Source organism: Zootoca vivipara, chromosome 15 (assembly GCF_965207765.1).
Source record: "Zootoca vivipara chromosome 15, rZooViv2.hap1.1, whole genome shotgun sequence".
In the NCBI taxonomy this organism is placed as follows: Eukaryota; Metazoa; Chordata; class Lepidosauria; order Squamata; family Lacertidae; genus Zootoca; species Zootoca vivipara.
The window spans coordinates 13,250,922-13,270,477 of record NC_142598.1 but is presented as its reverse complement, the minus strand read 5'-3'; the positions used below and the strand labels follow the sequence as shown (position 1 = coordinate 13,270,477).

Below are 19,556 nucleotides of genomic sequence, written 5' to 3'. Positions count from 1 at the left end.
ACTGGCTGTGGGACATGATGGAGTGGCAGAATGGAATGGCTGAACAGAAGCACTCAACACTGCAGCATTTTTGTTGCAGGACTTTACTGGTGTCAATGCATAGGCAATCCTTCCCTAGCCACCCTGAGGCAGATCTGCCTTGGTCCTTATTTTTGATATATCTGGTTCCTACATATTCTTCTTTACCACTTCATCAGTTAGTTGTTCTCAGTTTTCCTTGATGAGATTTATACAGTATAGCAGGTAATGACTTTCCATGTACCATGGATCTTCTCTGTAAAATTCTTATTACCTCTTAGGCTTTATACAAACAGTCAGCAAGATATCAGTTTATGTTCTCAGCAATACAAGACATAAAATGTGGATTACCATTCAAGATTTCTTTGTAGTCACTGTATGACTGAATCAAAATAAGTTTCCTTTTTGAGTCTTCAACCAGATCACTTAGGTTTTAGTTGGAAGCATGTTTCCTAAGGTGAGTGGCAGTTGTGTGTGTTGATTTGAACCTCAAATTAATGTCAGACCAAACAATGCAATTGTGTATTTAAGATGGTTCTGATATTTAGAATTCACATGGCCCTAATACCCAGGATCATTAAGAATAATAGTAATACCAAGTCACAAAATACATACAAAACTACTGTTAATTCCTACCAAATGATAGATCTGAAAGTTTGCATAATTCACATATCCAGAATCAACTATCCAAATTCTGTGGCTAAGATTCTATGTCTGGCATAAAGTTTTAAGTGAATCCTGAGCAGTCTATATGAGTCCCCACATTATGAAGTAAAAGCCAATCTACATACAAAAAATCTGAACAAATATAAAGTGCTTGTAGTTTTAAAATCTTACAAACAAGGAGTCAATCAAAGGAAGCAATCTCAAAAGAACTCGAGTCAGTCTAAATCTGATTTGGTGCCACTATTTTTTTTTAGATAAATATTTGGTAACAGAAAGGCTTAAATGTTTTAAAATTAAGTTTGCAGAAACAAATCAGCATATATTCTGTTAATAAATTAAAAGTGTCCTTTTGTCTGTCAATAAACCAAGGGAATTAGATCCATTTCTCCTATGTGCAATATGCATTTAATTAGCTGTTTTTGCAATTTCTGATAATGATTTGGCATAAAATGGATTGTCTTAAAAATACTGTATGTACTGATAGTATATTATTTTATATTGTGGATGATGTTCTTTTCTGTAGCAGAAAAGCTATTCATAAATGTGGGAGTGCAGCTTACCACAAAGGCAATGCAGAGCAATCCTATGCATGTTTACTTGAAAGCAACATCCAATGGCTATGTTTGGATAGTCTCACATCTCTGCTTATGAATGCATATGAAGGAGCCTTATGGTTGTGCATCCATCCACCTTGTTAGAAAGCCTGTTATTTTGATTTGAACTTATGGGTCACTTTTTAAAAAACAAAAAGTACCGGTAACTCAAAGCAACTTAAAGCATAAATTAAAAGCAACGTACAACTGAAATGGAGTACAGTGGAACCTCGGTTTATGAACACTTCGGTTTATGAATTTTTGGTTTACGAACGCCGCGGACCCACCTGGAACGGATTAATCTACTTTCCATTACTTTCAATGGGAAAGTTCGCTTCAGTTTATGAACGCTTCAGTTTAAGTACTCCGCGGACCATCTGGAACGGATTAATCCACTTTCCATTACTTTCAATGGGAAAGTTCGCTTCAGTTTATGAACGCTTCAGTTTATGAACAGACTTCCGGAACCAATTGTGTTCATAAACAGAGGTACCACTGTAAAAGCTAAGGAGTAAGACATCCAATCCACTGAAGGGGGGGCACAGATAATTAAAAGTCAAAAGCCCAATGGAAAAGAGTTTTTTTGCCCGATGCCTAAATATGGGTAATGATAGCACGAGGTATGCTTCCCTGGGGAGAGTGTTCTGTAAATGGGAAGCAACTGTTAAGAAGCCCAGTTCCCATGTTGCTACCCTCTTCACTTCCCTCGGACAAGACACAGGGAGAAGGGCCGTAGAATATGAGCGTAGAGCAGGGGTCCCCGAACTTACCCGGCTTTGGGCCGGTGCCCGCAGCACCAATTGCACAGAGGGCGGGGAGCATGCGCCCATACGCATGTGCACACGCTGTTTCCAGCGCACTTCCGGGTTGGAGGAGCGCCGAAAGTAGCTTGTGAACATGTGCACGCGCCTCCGACTCAGAAGTGCGCCGGAAACAACGCTTGCGCATGCGCACAAACTATTTCCAGCACTCATCCAACCCAGAAGTGCACCAGAAATGACGCAGCGGCGGGGGTCACTGGGGGGGCGCATAAGTGAGCCTCGCACGCCTTAGTTTTGGAAACCCTGGCGTAGAGTCTGTGTTAGTTCATGTGAGGAGAGGTGGCCTTGAGGTATTGGGGTCCTGTGCTGCATAAGTGTTAGCAGGTCAATACTAGCATCTTGTATTGATCCTGGAAACTAATTAGAAGCCCGTGCAGTTGTGCTAGAACTGGTGTTACATATTCAGGCTGTCTGGTCAGAGCCAGATTCTGCGCCCATTGCAGTTTCTGAACAGTCTTCAAAGGCAGCCCCGACTTTGGCAAAATAGGAAACCATAGTTAACTGGAAACGTCCTAATTTGTTTGTTGTCTTCCACAAATGGAATGGTAAAGTGGTTGCATGCATGTCCAGAATTCTCATTCATATTTCAGCAATATATGATAGAAATAATCCAATTCTGGCCATTGTGTTCAGTGGAGGTTACAACTAGGACTGTGTAATAAGCCTTGTGGCCTGTAAATGCTGCCACTACACTCATTGTTACAAAAAGAGGAATGAAAACCACATGAAATGTCACTATTCAACATGTTCATGTAATTGGTAGGGATGAGCAGTTTTCAATGCATAAAGTCATAATGTCTCTTCAGTAATGTAATTTCCATGTTGATCCAATTGAATCTCTGAGTCTTCATACACTCTACATTAAATTACCAGTATTTTCTTACTCATACCTGTTTTATATACAGTATTATAATACTATCATTCATTTTATGTTGATATTTTCTGTTAACTGCCCTGAGACCTCCAGGTATAGGGCAGTATATAAATTCAATTAATAATAATAATAATAATAATAATAATAATAATAATAATTCAAGATTTCTTTGCACTCTTTTTCACACTGAATGTGTGTGAAAATAGATTTTTCTCCTGTGTCTTAACTTGAGATAGACATTACTGTTTCCGCTTTTAAACCGGTCACTTTTAGATTATTGTTCTCACATTAGGAGACATTGCAAGGAGTGCCACACATCTCTGCCCAATTGTCACTAGCCTGGTTGCCTCCTCTTGATTGTCTCATGACTCTTAAATCCTTCAAGTCATTAAGATAAATAGCCATGTAGGGTCTGGTCTTGATGACCAATGAGGCAGTCCCTGAAAGTGTGCTATCTCGAGGTCTTAAAAGTGTTTTCTCCTATCTGTGTGTGATCTGTATTTCTGCAGGCAAAGTAAGCAAACTGTTGGTCTCTTGTTTTCAGCCCAAACTTATGAATGTTTACTTAGAAGAAAGTCCTGTCATGTTTTTTTGGGCTTAACTGCCACCTAAGGCTACATAAGAAGGCGGCCTCTATTCTCTTGGACTTTTCATTGATACAGCTACCATAGGTCTTACCTTCTGCTTCCAAAATCAGTCATGTCTCTCAAAGAAACCTTTTAAAAATCTCTTTATTTGCCCATCCAACCATAATTCTACTCTATTCTATTTCTATTTCCTGTTATCTCCTTGTGACAGTTACTCCTGCATTTCTGCCACCTGCAACTGCCTGCAAGTTTCCTTTTGTCTTAAATGGTGGTTGCAGGGATGTGAATTACAGTATTTCATTCTAAATCAGTTGAGTCACAGGAGAGAAACAGATTCTGGGATTATTGTTTCTAGAAGGGGTGGCTCGCTTTAACTCTTGCTGTCTTCCCCGAGAACCCTTGGCCAGGCAGTCTCAATTTCTCCCTTACCTCAAGGCCAGATTGACAGAAAGAAAATACAAAAGTAGGTGAAATGCCCCTGAGGATGCTCACTTAGCTGTTGAATACCCTGTTTCTCATATTTTAAGACATACCCATAAAATAAGCCATAGCAGGATTTTTAAGCATTCAAGGAATATAAGCCATACCCCGAAAATAAGACATAGTGATAGGCGCAGCAGCAATGCCGGTCGCGGCAGGAGGAGGAGGAAAAAAATAAGACATCCCTTGAAAATAAGCCATAGTGTGTTTTTTTGAGGAAAAAATAAATATAAGACGTGTCTTATAATATGAGAAACACGGTACTTGGTTTTCCCTTGGAATAGTTGACTGCAAAAGTTCTGATTTTATGGTGACATCTCTCTGCTTACTCTAATTTTGTATTTGAGGTATGAAAAAGTAGACTCTTTCCAGCAGAGTACTCACTTTTTGTTGTTTAGATGTGTTTTAAGACATGCTGTGCAATGCATATTCCTGGCCTCACTCTTGCTTCTTCATTGTGCACGTGGGCGAACAGCACTTGGAAGATGCAGTTGAGTCAACTTTGATATTCCATTCTCTCCACTTCCTTGGGCATAAGTACCACTGAAGTCTGTAATAATTACTTTGGAGCAAACATGCATAAGATCATGTTAAGAACAATTTTTTTAAATCAATACAATAAGGGTTGGAAGAATGGGGACGCTCAGTGTTAGAGAGTGCATACACTGCATGCTTCTCAGTTTTGGTCCTTGACGTCTTTGGTTAAAAAGATTAGACAGCAGGTGATAGGAAAGATTTCTGCCTGTGGCCATTAAAAATCACTGCCAGACAAAGTAGGCCAGGGAAAGCCAACATGCCCCCCCCCAGGTGTTTTGGATTACAACCCATTGGCTCTACCCACCATGGCCAGTGATCATGGATAATGGTTGTAAGCCAACATGATACCTCCAGATGCCGTGGACATCACTGGAATAGGCAGTATTGAGCAGATGGGTTGCTGGTCAGACTTGATAAAAGGCAGCTTCATATATGGGGTGGGTGGGAGAGAAAGTGAGAAATAATGTGATAGCTGTTTGGATTATTAGGTTAACATGGTCACAACAGAAGCCATCAAATGGGATTTGTCTCCAGGGAAACAATATATTCCCAAATTATGATGAAATTTGTGTTTTGAAATAATTTATTTGTATTTAGTTTGTATGGAGTGCCATTTCATCACTACAGACTGTCACATCATCCAGCTACCAACTGTTTATACAGGTTTAGGACAGTTTTTGTTTATATTCATTACTTGTTACAATTTTCACCTTCATTGTTAACATTTTAGATTGTATTTTCCTGAGCTTGGAAGAGGTCACTGTTTGCTTATATTACTCTATGCAGGGTTGCTACATAATTATTAATACTTTCAATATAAACATGCTTATATCAGAAACTTTTACAGTTCCTGATGACTTCAAGGTTATTCATTGATGGAAATGAAAGGTGAAATTCAACTAAGTTGTTACATGCATGGAATGATGTTTGCTTGCACACCTGGGACTTCTTTCCTCTCATCCCTCTATCTGCCCCCTGTGGCAGCCTTGCTCTGGAAGGCTGGGGGAACCCTCAGAAAAGGTTTAGGGGACTTGCAGCCTTACGGGGGGGGTGTCTTATTGCATGAGTAGACCTCGTTATGTGCATGCATTTAGTGTTATGTTGAATTCCACCCTTTATTTTAAAATTAGGGCTGCAGCTTTAATTGATGAATCAAAATGATTAGTGAAAGTTCCTGACCCAATTGTTAAAAACATTGATGCTCTCAGTCCTTCATTGATGATGCTTTTTGAGGTGAGGTACTGTAGCCAGGCAACATTCCCCAAAAATAATGAAATGGGGGATTGCAAGGGTCATTGGGGCACTTTCCCATTTCCTATGGGAGGTGTGCCTGGAGGAGGAAGTTGAATGTTAACTCACTCATGCCTGGAGCCATGGGGGTCTAAAAAGGAATATATGAACAAAGGTCCATTTAGTCCAACATTTTGATTCTGCAGTGGCCAACCAGATCTGTGTGGAAAGCCTGGAGGTAAGACATGTGTGCACAAGCATTCTTCCACTCATAAGCTCCACTCCAGCCATTGATATACAGAGCCATATAGTCTCTCATAGCGGTAGTCACTGATGATAGCTTTATTCTCCATGGATTTGTATAACCTGTTTTAAAGCTGTCTAATTTGGTGGCTATCATTGCATGCTGTGCTAGTGAGTTCTATAATAGGCTCTGTGTGAAGAAGTATTTCCTTTTTTCTGCCCTCAATTCTCCCACATGTTGTTGTTGTTTAGTCGTTTAGTCGTGTACGACTCTTTGTGACCCCATGGATCAGAGCACACCAGGCACTCCTGTCTTCCACTGCCTCCCGCAGTTTGCATATTGGTAGCTTTGAGAACACTGTCCAACCATCTTGTCCTCTCATCCCCTTCTCCTTGTGCCCTCAATCTTTCCCAATATCAGGGTCTTTTCCAGGGAGTCTTTTCTTCTCATGAGGTGGCCAAAGTATTGGAGCCTCAGCTTCAGGATCTGTCCTTCCAGTGAGCACTTAGGGCTGATTTCCTTCAGAATGGATAGGTTTGATCATCTTGCAGTCCATAGGACTCTCAAGAGTCTCCTCCAGCACCATAATTCAAAAGCATCAATCCTTCGGCGACCAGCCTTTTTAATGGTCCAGCTCTCACTTCCATACATCACTACTGGGAAAACCATAGCTTTAACTATACGGACCTTTGTCGGCAATGTGATGTCTCTGCTTTTTAAGGTGCTCCCACATTCATGGTACCATTCATGCTTTGACCTTGAAACTATGAAACTAGAGCTGATGAAGAATAAACCGAAACAGGGCCTTGTCCTGGATTTCTAAAAACTGGATTGCTACTGGAACAACTTAAAACTTTCTAAAAATTAATCTACTACCTGGCCAGAGCGCTTGGAACTTTTTCATTTGATATCCGCAGGGGTGTGGCACGCGTCCTGGGGGCATGGCATGCCACCCGCAGGGGTGTGGCACCCAGCATGGGCGGGGGGGGGGGCAGCCATGATGACACCTCACTGGAATTGCGCTGCCAGGGGCAGTGCGCTCCCCCCCACTCCTCTTCCTCCGCCAGTGGATGCACAATCCGCCTGGCTAATTTCTAACACTGCTGTAGCCACATTTCCCCATGGTTAGACAAGCATAGAATTATTAATAATTAGAATATTCCTGGTTTAATCATAGTTTGCCTGAAGAGCAAAAGCCTTGTTCATCTTGTGGCTTACTAAGATATGGTTGTCTGAATGAAGCCATAGTCATTTTATAATCTATACTGTGTGCAACAGTTTATTTCACATATAGAAGTGAGTTTTTTGTTTAGGGATTTTGTTCTATATTTAGCCTGTAAAAGATGTTAGAACACCTCATAAAGTAGGATCTGATAATAACTGATTTATATACGGTAGCTTCGAATCTGAGGAATTGTAAAACCAACTGCCTTCACTAAAGTGGTTAATTTTGAATAGTGAAATTGCTTGAGTGTGGCCTGAATGGCAGGAATAGGCTGACCCTACAATTTTAGGGTGTTGGTGCTGAGCTTTGAAGACCTAAATGGCCTCGGTCCTGTATACCTGAAGGAACTTCTCCACCTCCATCGTCCAGCCTGGACACTGAGGTCCAGTGCCGAGGGCCTTCTGGCAGTTCCCCCACTGCGAGAAGTGAGGTTACAGGGAACCAGGCAGAGGGCCTTCTTGGTAGTGGCGCCTGCCCAGTGGAACGTCCTCCCAGCAGATGTCAAGGCAATAAGCAACTATTTTACTTTTAAAAAACAACTGAAGGCGGCCCAGTTTAGAAAAGTTTTTAATGTCTGATGCTGTGTTGTTTTTAATATTCGGTTGGAAGCCGCCCAGGGTGGCTGGGGAAACCCAGCCAGATGGGCAGGGTATAAATAAATAATACTAATACTAATAATTATTTATTATGTTTGGTGTCTGCTATTGAGGTTCCATTTGGGGCTATTATTGCTATTCATAGCCATTGGTAGGCATATTTAGTAAGGAAAAGTAATTTTTTTGAAGCTATCATGGGGCTAGAAACACATTCTGTTCATCATGAGCCTCTTCTTCCTTCCAACTCTGAAATGGAAATGTGGGGGAGGTTTGTTGAGCCCTGTAGTATTCTGCCTCCCAACTTTTGAAGCAAAGGAAAAGCAGTTCACTGTCAGCATATGACAATAACAACTGCAAGTAGGAAGGAATGTGGTGCTTATACATTGTTTTGTAAGTGTCCCAGCAACCAGCATGCACTAGACCTGGAGTCCCCACCACAATGGCAGCAGAAACTGCACTATCCATAAACATCTCCCTTGGCACCATAATTTTAAAATACGTAGATGCTTAATTCTTCATGGAGCTGAGCATGTGCCCAATTAACCATGTTGGATTAGGCACATGCTCATACATTTCTGGCACTGATATCAACAGGTCTTAAACATGCTTAACTTTAGCTTGATAATGTCCCAGGTTTGTAGCCAGTTCTATTAGAACTGTCTTTCTTAAATGGAATGAGAAGGCATGTGTGTAGATAATCATAGCTACTGAAAAGTGGTTGTGTTACTAATTATGCAGTATGCCTGTGTGCTGCATAAACATAAACCTGCATGTCCACATGCTAAGTACTGTCTGTATCTTGATAATACTTTTTTGTGAACTGAAAATACCGGTAATTGCTTTGGGATCTGCCAAGAATACCTAAAAAGCCTGGAAAGCCCTTGGTTGCTGAAAACCTATGCACAAATACTTTTAAATATGTTGTCACGATGCTTGTTCGGGTGTGTGTGCTATGCAATACTTGGGAAGCCCAAGAATCTCAATGATACTGTGTAGTCAACGTGCATGAAAGAGGAAAAAGAAAATTTTGATTTAGAACAAGGTTAGGAAACATGATCTGGCCAGTGAGCGAGATGCTTACCTCTCCTTTCACACACAGGCCACCTGTAAATCACTTGACATTATTGCATAATCTGTTAAAAGTTCAAAGGAGTTTTGTACAATTGTCAATCTGTTGTTTGGTGGTTATAGCAACCCCCTTTGAAGCTGTGCTTTCACCAGTCATCTGTAGGGCTGGGCAAAATATCGATATATTGTCCAAAACCGGTTTGAAGTCCATTTCGTGATATCTGTTTCATAATTTTTGACCTGGCAATATATCACGGATCATGGTGTGTGTGTGTGCCATGCAAAAATTACAATGGGAAAAACGATGAAGCCAGCCAAAGCTTCTCTTGATTCCTGCAGCCCCTGTTAACTCTGCCGACTCAGCTCTCCCCTGCCTCATGCAGGGGACAGTGGATCACAAGAGCAAGTGCTGGCCAAAATCACAGTGCAGGAAAAACCCTGAAGTCAGTTAATGCCTCTACATCCTTATTTTGGACATTGTGATATATCAGTATATCATGATGTTTAGCTGATGATATATCACAGTGTTGAAAACCAGATACCACCCAGCTGGTAGTGCACTTTCAAAGAGGGTCCCTGTAAATGTCAGTTAGCTCATCCTTGGTTAAAGGGAGACTTCCTGGAGGTGGTGGCCTGATGCAAAGGAGGAATGGGATGGTTTTGGGGGAGTCCGATCTGGCGAGGGCTCAAGTGGGTTGGGGTTGATGGTTATGGACACCAAGAAGTGGATGATGTAGGGGAAGGTCCTACTAGCATTGAATGGGGGGGAAAGGTTTGGGTCTTCTGGGTGCTTCTGTACTTGCAAGAGAACTGGCTAAAGTGCCCTTTCCATTCAGAGAGAAGCCTTCCCCTTTGGTAGAGGTACCTAGCTAGCTAGCTAGTTTCAGCATCTCAGTCGCAAAGGACACAGTGATGCCATTGGTGGCGCAAGCTGACACTGCATGTTTGGCCAACTCAGTAGGAGTGCCTACCCGGCACAGTGTGGAGTGTATGTGGCTTGTGGAATCAGCAGCTTAGCAATACCTAGTCATATGATTTAAAGCTCTGTTGTGCCTTATTTCGTCACCTGTAGACCTATGTTTGGGCACTGTACTGAATTCCTGAATAAAACCTGGTTGTGGTGAAAGCTCAAGTTCTGAATCTGATGAGTGGAGTCAGGACAGGAGGCGCCTTAAAGTATCTGCAGGGGGGAGAATGTTCCTAAAATGGAGCATTTTTGCCTGTGGAAAAAACTTCATATAGCTTCCTCTGGAAAGAAAAGAAAACCCTCATTTTTCCTTTCTTTCCAGGGGAAGCTGTTTGTATTCAAAGCATTGGAGGAAGCACTTTGAATACAAACTGCTTTCTGTGCAGCTGATCTCAGATGATTGTTGGGATTTCAGCTGTGCAAGGTTCTTTTCAGGCTCCGACTATCAGCTGATCCTTGGTGCCTGCAGAGGGTCTTTGAAGCACTGACAAGCTGATAGTTGAGGCTTCGAAGTGCTCTGCAAATCCTTTTGACACAGCTGCAACTTTACATGCCCCAGTGGTTTTAGTAGGCGTAACTCAAATATGTTGGAGAAATTGTAGTCACGAAGGTGCATACTGTGGTAGGATTAGGAATGCTTGTTGGTGGCATGCTTTCTCTTTGAGGTTTCTCATAAAATAGTTCAGATATTGAAATAAAACATTGAGCTTACCCCTCAATTATGTCTATTAAGTATATATATATATATATATATATATATATATATATATATATATATATATATACACACACACTAATATTTCTGATAGCAGCTTAGCGATAGTTCAAAAACAAAAGAATATGGAATGCCTGGACTTGTCACTGTTGTATCACAATGTATGGGATGTAGCCATTGTGGACAAACGAACACATCAATTATGAGTAGTTGGGAGCAAGGAAGCTCTAGATCGGTTTTTTGCTATTTTTGCACCACACCAAACAATAATATGCTCCTTCCTCAGTCAAAACTTGATCTGGATGTTGCATTAAGTGTCTTTTAAGAAACAGATACTCAGGTCTCTTTCACAATACAGTGGTACCTCGGGTTACAAACGCTTCAGGTTACAGACTCCGCTAACCCAGAAATAGTACCTCAGGTTAAGAACTTTGCTACAGGATGAGAACAGAAATAGTGCTCCAGTGGCGCAGTGGCAGCAGGAGGCCCCATTACACAAAGTGGTGCTTCAGGTTAAGAACAGTTTCAGGTTAAGAACGGACCTCTGGAACGAATTGAGTTCTTAACCAGGGGTCCCACTGTACAGTTTCTCCTTGTTTCCAGAACCAGCAGGTCTGGACGGAGCGGGGGGCAGAGATGAGTGATTAGTGAATTATAAACATTTTTATTTGAATGTATGAGGAATGGGTTTTTTTGTACCTATACTGTATGTATAGTGTTGATTTTATGCTTTATTAGGTGGCAACATGTCCACCATCTTGGTCTGTTTTTAAAATGTAAATCAAGCATAGAACAAGATTATCATAGAAAACAGGTCAAGAGACAAAAAAGTGGCCAGAGACCAGTAATACATTCCAGACTTTTGATACAATAGAAATTATAACAAGTCCTTAAAACTAAAAACACAATTAACATGGATATTCCTTATTTACCAGGCGGATGAACTTTATTTCTAGTGAACCGCAGCTTTATACTGTATTAATAAAGATAAAATGAAAATGCTAACTCAGAATATAAATAACCAAATAAAGAGAAAATTGGGAAATGACTTGGGAATTAAAGTGGAAAAGAAAATTAAATATTTAGCAGTTTGGATTGCATCTAAAAATCTGAACTTATTTCAAGATAACTATAAAAGTGTGTGGACCGAAATTAAAAAATACTTTAAAAAATGGGAGCAAATGAATCTGTCGTTTTTGGGTAGGATATCTGTAATTAAAATGAATGTCTCCCCAAAATGATATTTTTATTTCAATCATTACCAGTAATATCCAACTCCAATTGCTTTACACAGTGGAAAAAGACATACTAAACTTTCGATGGCAAACGAGAAAAACAAAGATAAAATATAAAATACTAACAGATGAAAAATATTGAGGGGCGTTTGCTTTCCCAGATTTGAAATTATATTATGAAGCAACCTGTTTAAGATGGATGAAAGAGTGGATCAAATTGAAGGATGTAAATATACTGGATTTAGAAGGTGCTGATCTGATCTATGGGTGGCATGTGCATATCTCTGGTATAAGAAAACTAGGGTTCACAAGGGATTTTTAAATCATGTGATTAGAAGGAGTCTGTCTAAGGTCTGGATGAGGCATAAATATATTTTAGAAAGTAACACTCCTGGTTGGTGAAAGCGGTCGCAGTAAAAAAGGATAAATATGGATAGGATCTGGGGAAAAGACCACCCTGAATATAAAGATGGCAACATAAAACTAAGAGATAGGGAAGAGTTGTCAAATTGGATACCTGACTGGTTTCAATACTTCCAAACAAAGCAGATGTTTAAAAAAGATAAAGAGGATTTGTACATCAGAATTTGAAAAAGTGATTTAAAGAGGATTTGTACAAGAAGAATCAGAATTTGAAAAAGTGATTTTTGGGGTCTAACAACAACAAAAATCTCTAAAATATGTAAACTATTGCTAGAATGGAAGCCGAAAGATGAATTTATAAAGGAGGTATTGACAAAATGGGCTATTGATATTAGGCCTATTATTGAAATTGCTGAGTGGGGAAAATATGGAATTCAACAGTGAACTCTGCATGATCATATAAAAGAAAATATGCCCAAAAAATGCAATATAGATGGTATTTGACACCAATCAAACTGACTAAAATGTATAAAAGAGGCTCAAAACTATGCTGGAAATGTCTAGAAGTAGAGGATACATTTATTCATTTATGGTGGAAATGTAAATGAGCAAAGGAATTTTGGGAGATGGTGTACAATGAGTTAAAAAAATAATAATTCACATTTCCCAAGAAACTGGAAGTGTTCCTTCTAGGCATGCTTGGGAATGAGTTACCAAAGAAAGCTCACAACCTATTTCTATATGCAGCAACGGCTGTGAGGATAATATATGCAAGATATTGGAAACAAAGAGAGACCCCAGAGAAAGAACAGTGGTTAAATAAATTAACTGAATATGCAGCACTTGCCAGTATGACATCCAAAATAAGAAATCAAGATGACAACCGGATGAGGAGTGAGTGGGAATGTCTAGGGGAATATTTACAAAAAATTAACCTCAAATATAAATTCCAGGTAGGGGATGCTTTGTGACCACCAGTAGACAATATAAAATATACTAAAGTGTGGAAAATAAGATGAAAGAATTGATGCATATGCAACTAAGCAAAAATTTAAAAGAATTGTCATGGAACGCTGAGTGGGAAGTCGAAAAGAACTACTGTATAAGAATGGAAAATTGTGTAATTGTAAAACTGAAAACAAAAAAGGATCAGTTCTTTCCAGCACAGAGTTTCTGTTTGAATGTTAACCTTTCAGTATTGATTTTATTATAGTATTTTTCAGTGCTTTACATATTTAAAAGAATATGTTTCTCAAAGAAGTAACCCAGTTGAGTTCAGGTTATTTTTATAGTTGGCCAATTTACTCTCTTGTACTAACACTGAAAAACAATAAGGGAGCCCAAATCTTACTGATATTTTGCAAGTATAATGTAAGAACTTTTACCTTTTTGTGTTCTTAACCCTGATGCTACTGATAACCTGAATGCCAAATCTTCAAAGTCTAGCAGAGAGAAGAAGCTAAAAGGAGAACTGGATATGATTTTATCTGCATGGGCATCATGTGTCCCAGATCTCTGACTTTGCACAGCAATGTCCTTTTTGTATCAGGAAGTTCACTGGCAGTCTCACCTGAATAGCACTTTATAGGTTTTAGCTAGATTGTCAAGATTATTGAAGCAGTTTCAGTAAAATCAGTAGATCAATATTCATTGGAACAGTATAAGCAATAATAAATATGTCAGCTTATATTTCTCCATCTTATGAACATGGGAAACTGCAAAAATAAAATATATATATTGTGGAACAAATAAGTAGTTGGAATACTCTTTTTTTATAATGCATACTAAAAAACTATCTCTCATAACACAGTTTTCTATATGGACATACACAGTGTGATATTTTCTTCTGTAATAGATTTTTCCATATTAACTGTCTCACTTTTTGTATGTTCCAGGAGACAAAGATGGCAGCAAAGTGACCACAGTGGTAGCAACTCCTGGGCAGGGTCCAGACAGGCCTCAAGAAGTTAGTTACACAGACACCAAAGTGATTGGAAATGGATCTTTTGGTGTTGTATATCAAGCCAAACTCTGTGATTCAGGAGAACTGGTTGCTATTAAGAAAGTTCTGCAAGACAAGAGGTTTAAGGTAAGAAGTAAGAAAAGTTAAGAACATTCATGATACTATTTTTCTGTTCTTATGTGCCAGTCTTTGATGAATGATGTTTCCCTAGGGAGTATATTGTGAGCATTGACACTGTAGTCTTATGATTGTATTTTTGTGCAGGATATATAGGAAGGAAGCTGGAAATTCTAGCTTTGAACTGTAATGCATTTCTTTTGACCTTGTAGTGATGTGATGGCATCTCAATAATCAGATGGAAAGAAAACTCCTTTCTTAGTCATTTCATTTTTAAAACTTCAAATATTGTGATATATTAAGGTTGCACTGCTTCCTTTAGGCATGCTCCCCCATGGGTAGTTGGAGATTTCCCCTGGGGCAGTCTATTTCTTGCTGGGAGAGTGTCTGGACGAACCAGCAGAGTGTGATTCTTTTGTGCCCAGTCTTTTTATCTGTTGCCACCAGACACTTTTTCCATTGAGAAATTGGAGATTGCTCCAGCATCTCTGATCAGCAGTGGCTAAAGGACTCAATAGCTCCCTAACTATGCCAGCTCCTCATGCCAGCCTTCAGACCAACTACCAAGTAATAATACATTGAGCCAGTGGGAGATTTACCCCTGTCACTGCTTCCCAGGGATAGATGAGGATCTGGCTTTACATAGAAGCAGCTGAGTCACACAACTACTTATGAACCACACAGCTGGTGCAGTACACCTCTGCTGAGCTGATCAGCCTCCATCCAAGTCAGTAACTGGGATGAACCCTATGAGGCAGAGTGAAGCAACATGGAAGCATTTAAATTTCTAGTGATACTGCTGCACAGGGAAGGGACAAGAAAAAGATGGTGGTTTTAGTCAAAGTTCCTGACCCCTTATAGCTCAACTGATCCTTAGAAAGGGATCGGAACCAGCTATTAACTGGCCAAAAGAGTTTGAAGGGACAAAGAGAAACCTGGGCTTTAGCTTACAACTCGGTGCTTTCCCCAGGCACCCTGAGTGGCAGAAGACAACTCATACACCTACAAACAGGAGACCAAAGTTTGGGATTCACTATGTCCTTAACCCTTCACTTGTTAGAAAATAAGCTTCATTGGTGTGTGTGTGATCTGGAAGAGTCTTGGTCACTTCCTGAAGTAAAGGAGGGACAAAAAGATTCATTGGGAGGGAATCAGGCTCTGTGATATAATACGAGCAATCAAAATTAAAATTAACTCCAAGCAAGAAGAGACTGTTTTGTATTTTATTGTGGGGTGGTGGTGTAGGGTTTTATTGTGGAGGGTGGAGGGTTTTAAGGTCCGCCTCCTCTCCCTGGTTGACCCAACAACCTCCAAAGCAAATACCAGGTTCAGGAGAGATATTTTCTTTGGAACTGCAGCAGAGGAGGAAATCCCTTCTTTGTTTCTGCTCTGATCCTGTTAATTATCAGCCCTCCTTGGCTTTGAAGTTTGCGTTTAAAAAAACAATTCTGTAGGCTAGATAGAAAGATGCATTTAATGTTACATGTAATTTGGCCCTGAAGCGGATTTGAAGATTATTTGTTGAAAGAGATCAGGGAAGTGGGATACATGGAATTATTCTCATTTTATCCTTGTACAGCCATATGAAGTAGGCTAATCTGCATGATAATGACTTGTTCAAAGCTACTGAGCTACCTTCATAGTTAAGCAGGGATTTGAACCTAGGTCCCCCTGAGGCCCAAATGAACATTCTAATAGCTATTTTACTATTCTGGCTCTCTAATATGGGGTCAGAAAGTTTCATCTAATGACCATTGTACATGCAGACTCAAGTAAATGTGTTGTTGCATGGAGCACCAAGAAGATATTGAGGAACCAGCTTGTTTTAGTTAGAATTTACCTAGTTGTGTCCATTTGATTGTCTACCAAACACATATGAATATTTTATAGAAATGGAGGTAGCGTGGAATGTTCAGCTGGTTGATACTTTTGCTCATGTCCAGGTTTCTTCCTGGAAGTGGGCTTTGTGGATAGAAGGTACTTCTTTTTTTACCATCTGAAATGTTAATTAGCTATAACTAGTTTAAATGGGCTGAGAGAGAGTAATAGGTCTCTGAAATTTAAGGATGAGCTGGTGCAGAGAAACAGCCTGAAAAATAAGTAACAAGTAATCAAGAGACACCTTTTTGCTTTTGAATTTGGAAGTAAGGATATTGCTTTGGAACAGGAGAGAGTTCTCCAATGCTGGGCTTTAAGGCTTTAGGAGTAGCTTTAACTTGCCTATCTGCCCCCAAAATAAATCTGGGGTCCCTAGATAGATACTCAAAGGTACCATGGTGCCCACCAAGGCCTTGTGCCCCTTCAGTTTTTAAATTTTATTTGTGTGTTTTGGTTGGGGTTGTTTGCTTGTTCTATGGTTTTGGCCTGTTGTATTTTTTTCTGTGATGGTGGTGGGGGTCCCTGAGTACACCAGTTTTTTCTGTAAAATTGGTGCTTGACTGTTGTGAACTTTCCTTAGATTTTCAAATGTGCCCTCAGGCCTCCCACAGTGGTAAAGCCCTGAACTAGAGAATGACAGAGATTGTAGACTGAGTTTTACTATCCCAAAGTCAATGCTGGTTTTAGGTGTAGCCTTACTTGTGTAGTGAATTAAAGTGCAAAATTAGATGAATTATGCACAATGGTGTGTCACACTTTCTAAGATTTATAAGCTTTCTGAAAAGCAAAATCTAGCTTAGCTATGCTGAAATGTTCTTGAATCCTGTCCTCATGCCTTCCACATACTAATGTAGTTTGACAAATGGAGTGCAGTGGGCAGCTACTAGAAAGAATTCCTTTTTAGTAGTCACACCCCAGTTGTGGAATGCCTTCATCAGATACCATCACTTGACACTTACTTGGGGGTCTGTTCAGTGCCAGAGAAATACCATTTTAGTTTCCCAGACCATTTAGTCTTAATTATCTTAGTGTGTTTAAAATTCTCTGCCCTAATGTAATATTCTGTTTGGTTCTGTCTCATTTTTCATTTTTATATTTTATATTTTACTTCTTAAAGTTTTCAGTTTTTATAGTAAACTGTCCAGAAAAAACTTGGTTGTTGGGAAGTAAATGGTTGTGTTTGTAATGAGAGATAATTTCTAACAAAACAAATGAGTTTAAACTCTTACATATGAAATTAATCTCCCTGCTGAAATATGAGGAGCTTCACAGGCATACTGCTGACTCGTGAAGACGCACCTGTTTAGAGAAGCATTACCCTCAATTCCTAGCTTGATCTATTTGTTGTAATTGCTGTTTTAACTGTTTAAACTGTTTAATTGTCTTAAAATGTATCATTCTGAATGTTTTGATAAAATTATATTACTGTTAATGTATTTTTATACTTGGCTTTATACTTGCAAACCATTTAGAAGCCATTTTGACAAGTGAACAGTATATAAATAAATTAATGCAAAGATTAATAATAGTTTGTGTGCCTTTGTAATACCTGCCAAATATTACTCTCTTTTTCAGAATCGAGAGCTTCAAATCATGAGAAAGCTCGATCATTGTAACATTGTCAGATTGCGCTATTTCTTTTACTCCAGTGGAGAGAAGGTACGTTTTGAGAGGCATGCAGGAAGCAAATAATTGGGTTTGCAGCAGCTGGCAAACTTCAGGCAGATGTGCACCCTCCTCCTCATTCTTGTCACCATCCTACAAAAGTAGCCCTCAAAGTCGGAAGGTGGATAAGTGAACAAACAGTGGCAAGGAGAAGTAATTTAAGGAGAACTTTGCAGGGGGGGGGGGAATGGGATGCATGAGAACTTGCTAGCTTTTGGCTGTGGCGCTCAGTTGAGCTGGCATCATCAGCTCCCTCTTCTGGACAGGGAGACCAAATTAATCCCTGTTTAAGAAAGAAAGAAAGAAAGAAAGAAAGAAAGAAAGAAAGAAAGAAAGAAAGAAAGAAAGAAAAGAAAGAGAAAAGCTAAATCAGATGATTAATTGGTTAGAGAGACTCTGGTAAGGAGCTGTAGCATGTGGCAGGGCGGGGCAGTAGTGCTCACCTGATCTTTGGTTGCCCACATCATTGCTGCATAATGGGATGCCGGGGGGGGGGAGGCAGCAGTTGCCCAGCAAAGGCACCCCACCACTTCTGCCAGTGATTTTGCTCCATGCCAACCTTGCTGCTGCCTGTCCCCTCCCTCTCACCCTCCCAGTATGCAACAGTGACATCAGAGGCTAGAACGCCACTGCCCCACCCTGCCATCTGCTACTACATGCTGATCATTTGGAACGCACATGCCTACAGAGGCAGTATTTTAACTGTACACTGTAAAATCTCAAATGTGCAATACCTTTTTCAAGGGGTTGAAATATGGGTCAAAGTAATCCTATTATTTGCCTGGCCTCATTTGCACTGAAAAAAATGTAATCAGCGTGATATGGCATTTACAGGCATGGGTTGTCTTGGTGCTACAAAAGTTAATGCATTTACTGGTCTATGGTCTATGGATGTAAACAAGATTTTGTTAAAAAAATATGGTTTCCCTCCTGTAAAAAGCACCATGAAAAATACCATACTTCTGGTTTCATATAATCTTTCTTCTTCATCTCTGTCTTTTCCGCATTTCCAGAAAGATGAGGTATACCTTAATTTGGTTCTGGACTATGTTCCTGAAACAGTATACAGAGTTGCCAGGCATTATAGTCGGGCCAAGCAGACACTCCCGATGATATTTGTGAAGGTAGGTAAAAGGAAATGATAACCTAGATGGTTGGTTGCTTGGTTGTTACATCAGACGTAGGGCAGCAATCAGGTTTAGATGTTCGTTGGTAGAAATGGGTCTGCTAATGCCCTTTGTTTCTTTCTAATGGCAGCCTCTTGAACATTATGCAGTTTTGCTCTGGAGAGTTCCTTGACAATGGAGACACTTGGTTGGGGAGAGTGCTGCTACTGCAAAGGGGAAGCTAAGATATACCATAAGATCGCCCTGTTCTTGAAAGGAAATGCCGGCTTGTCTAAATGAGGGTTGATTTAGACATGCTGTCATGTCTACAATGAGTTTTCATAGATGGTTGCATATGGTGAGGGAAGTGTACAGATGACACTCGTATGTTTTTATTTATGCAGAGGATTGGGCTAGATGATCCTTGTGGTCCCTTCCAACTCTACAATTCTATGATTCTGTTAGGTTGCTAGGGGCTACTACCCCTGCTTTCCAGCCCATCTCCTACCTGCCAACCCTTTCCCCCCTCCCTGTACACCTTACCAACTTTTATGCAATGCCCCCCCTTGCTGAATTTTAAAATACAAACTTCTCTTTATCACAGCAAC

The 19,556-nt window shown here is 40.0% G+C and overlaps 1 protein-coding gene across 2 annotated transcripts in view; it reads left to right on the top strand.

The window, feature by feature from the left end:
* The window catches only part of GSK3B (glycogen synthase kinase 3 beta), a 60,550-nt gene that overhangs the window by 5,605 nt on the left and 35,389 nt on the right, over positions 1-19,556 (top strand). For both annotated transcript variants that reach the window (XM_035140439.3, XM_035140437.3), the window contains exons 2-4: positions 14,115-14,308; positions 17,753-17,836; positions 18,856-18,966. In XM_035140439.3, coding sequence (XP_034996330.1) covers positions 14,115-14,308; positions 17,753-17,836; positions 18,856-18,966 — 389 coding nt within the window. The remainder of the gene's footprint in view (positions 1-14,114; positions 14,309-17,752; positions 17,837-18,855; positions 18,967-19,556) is intronic.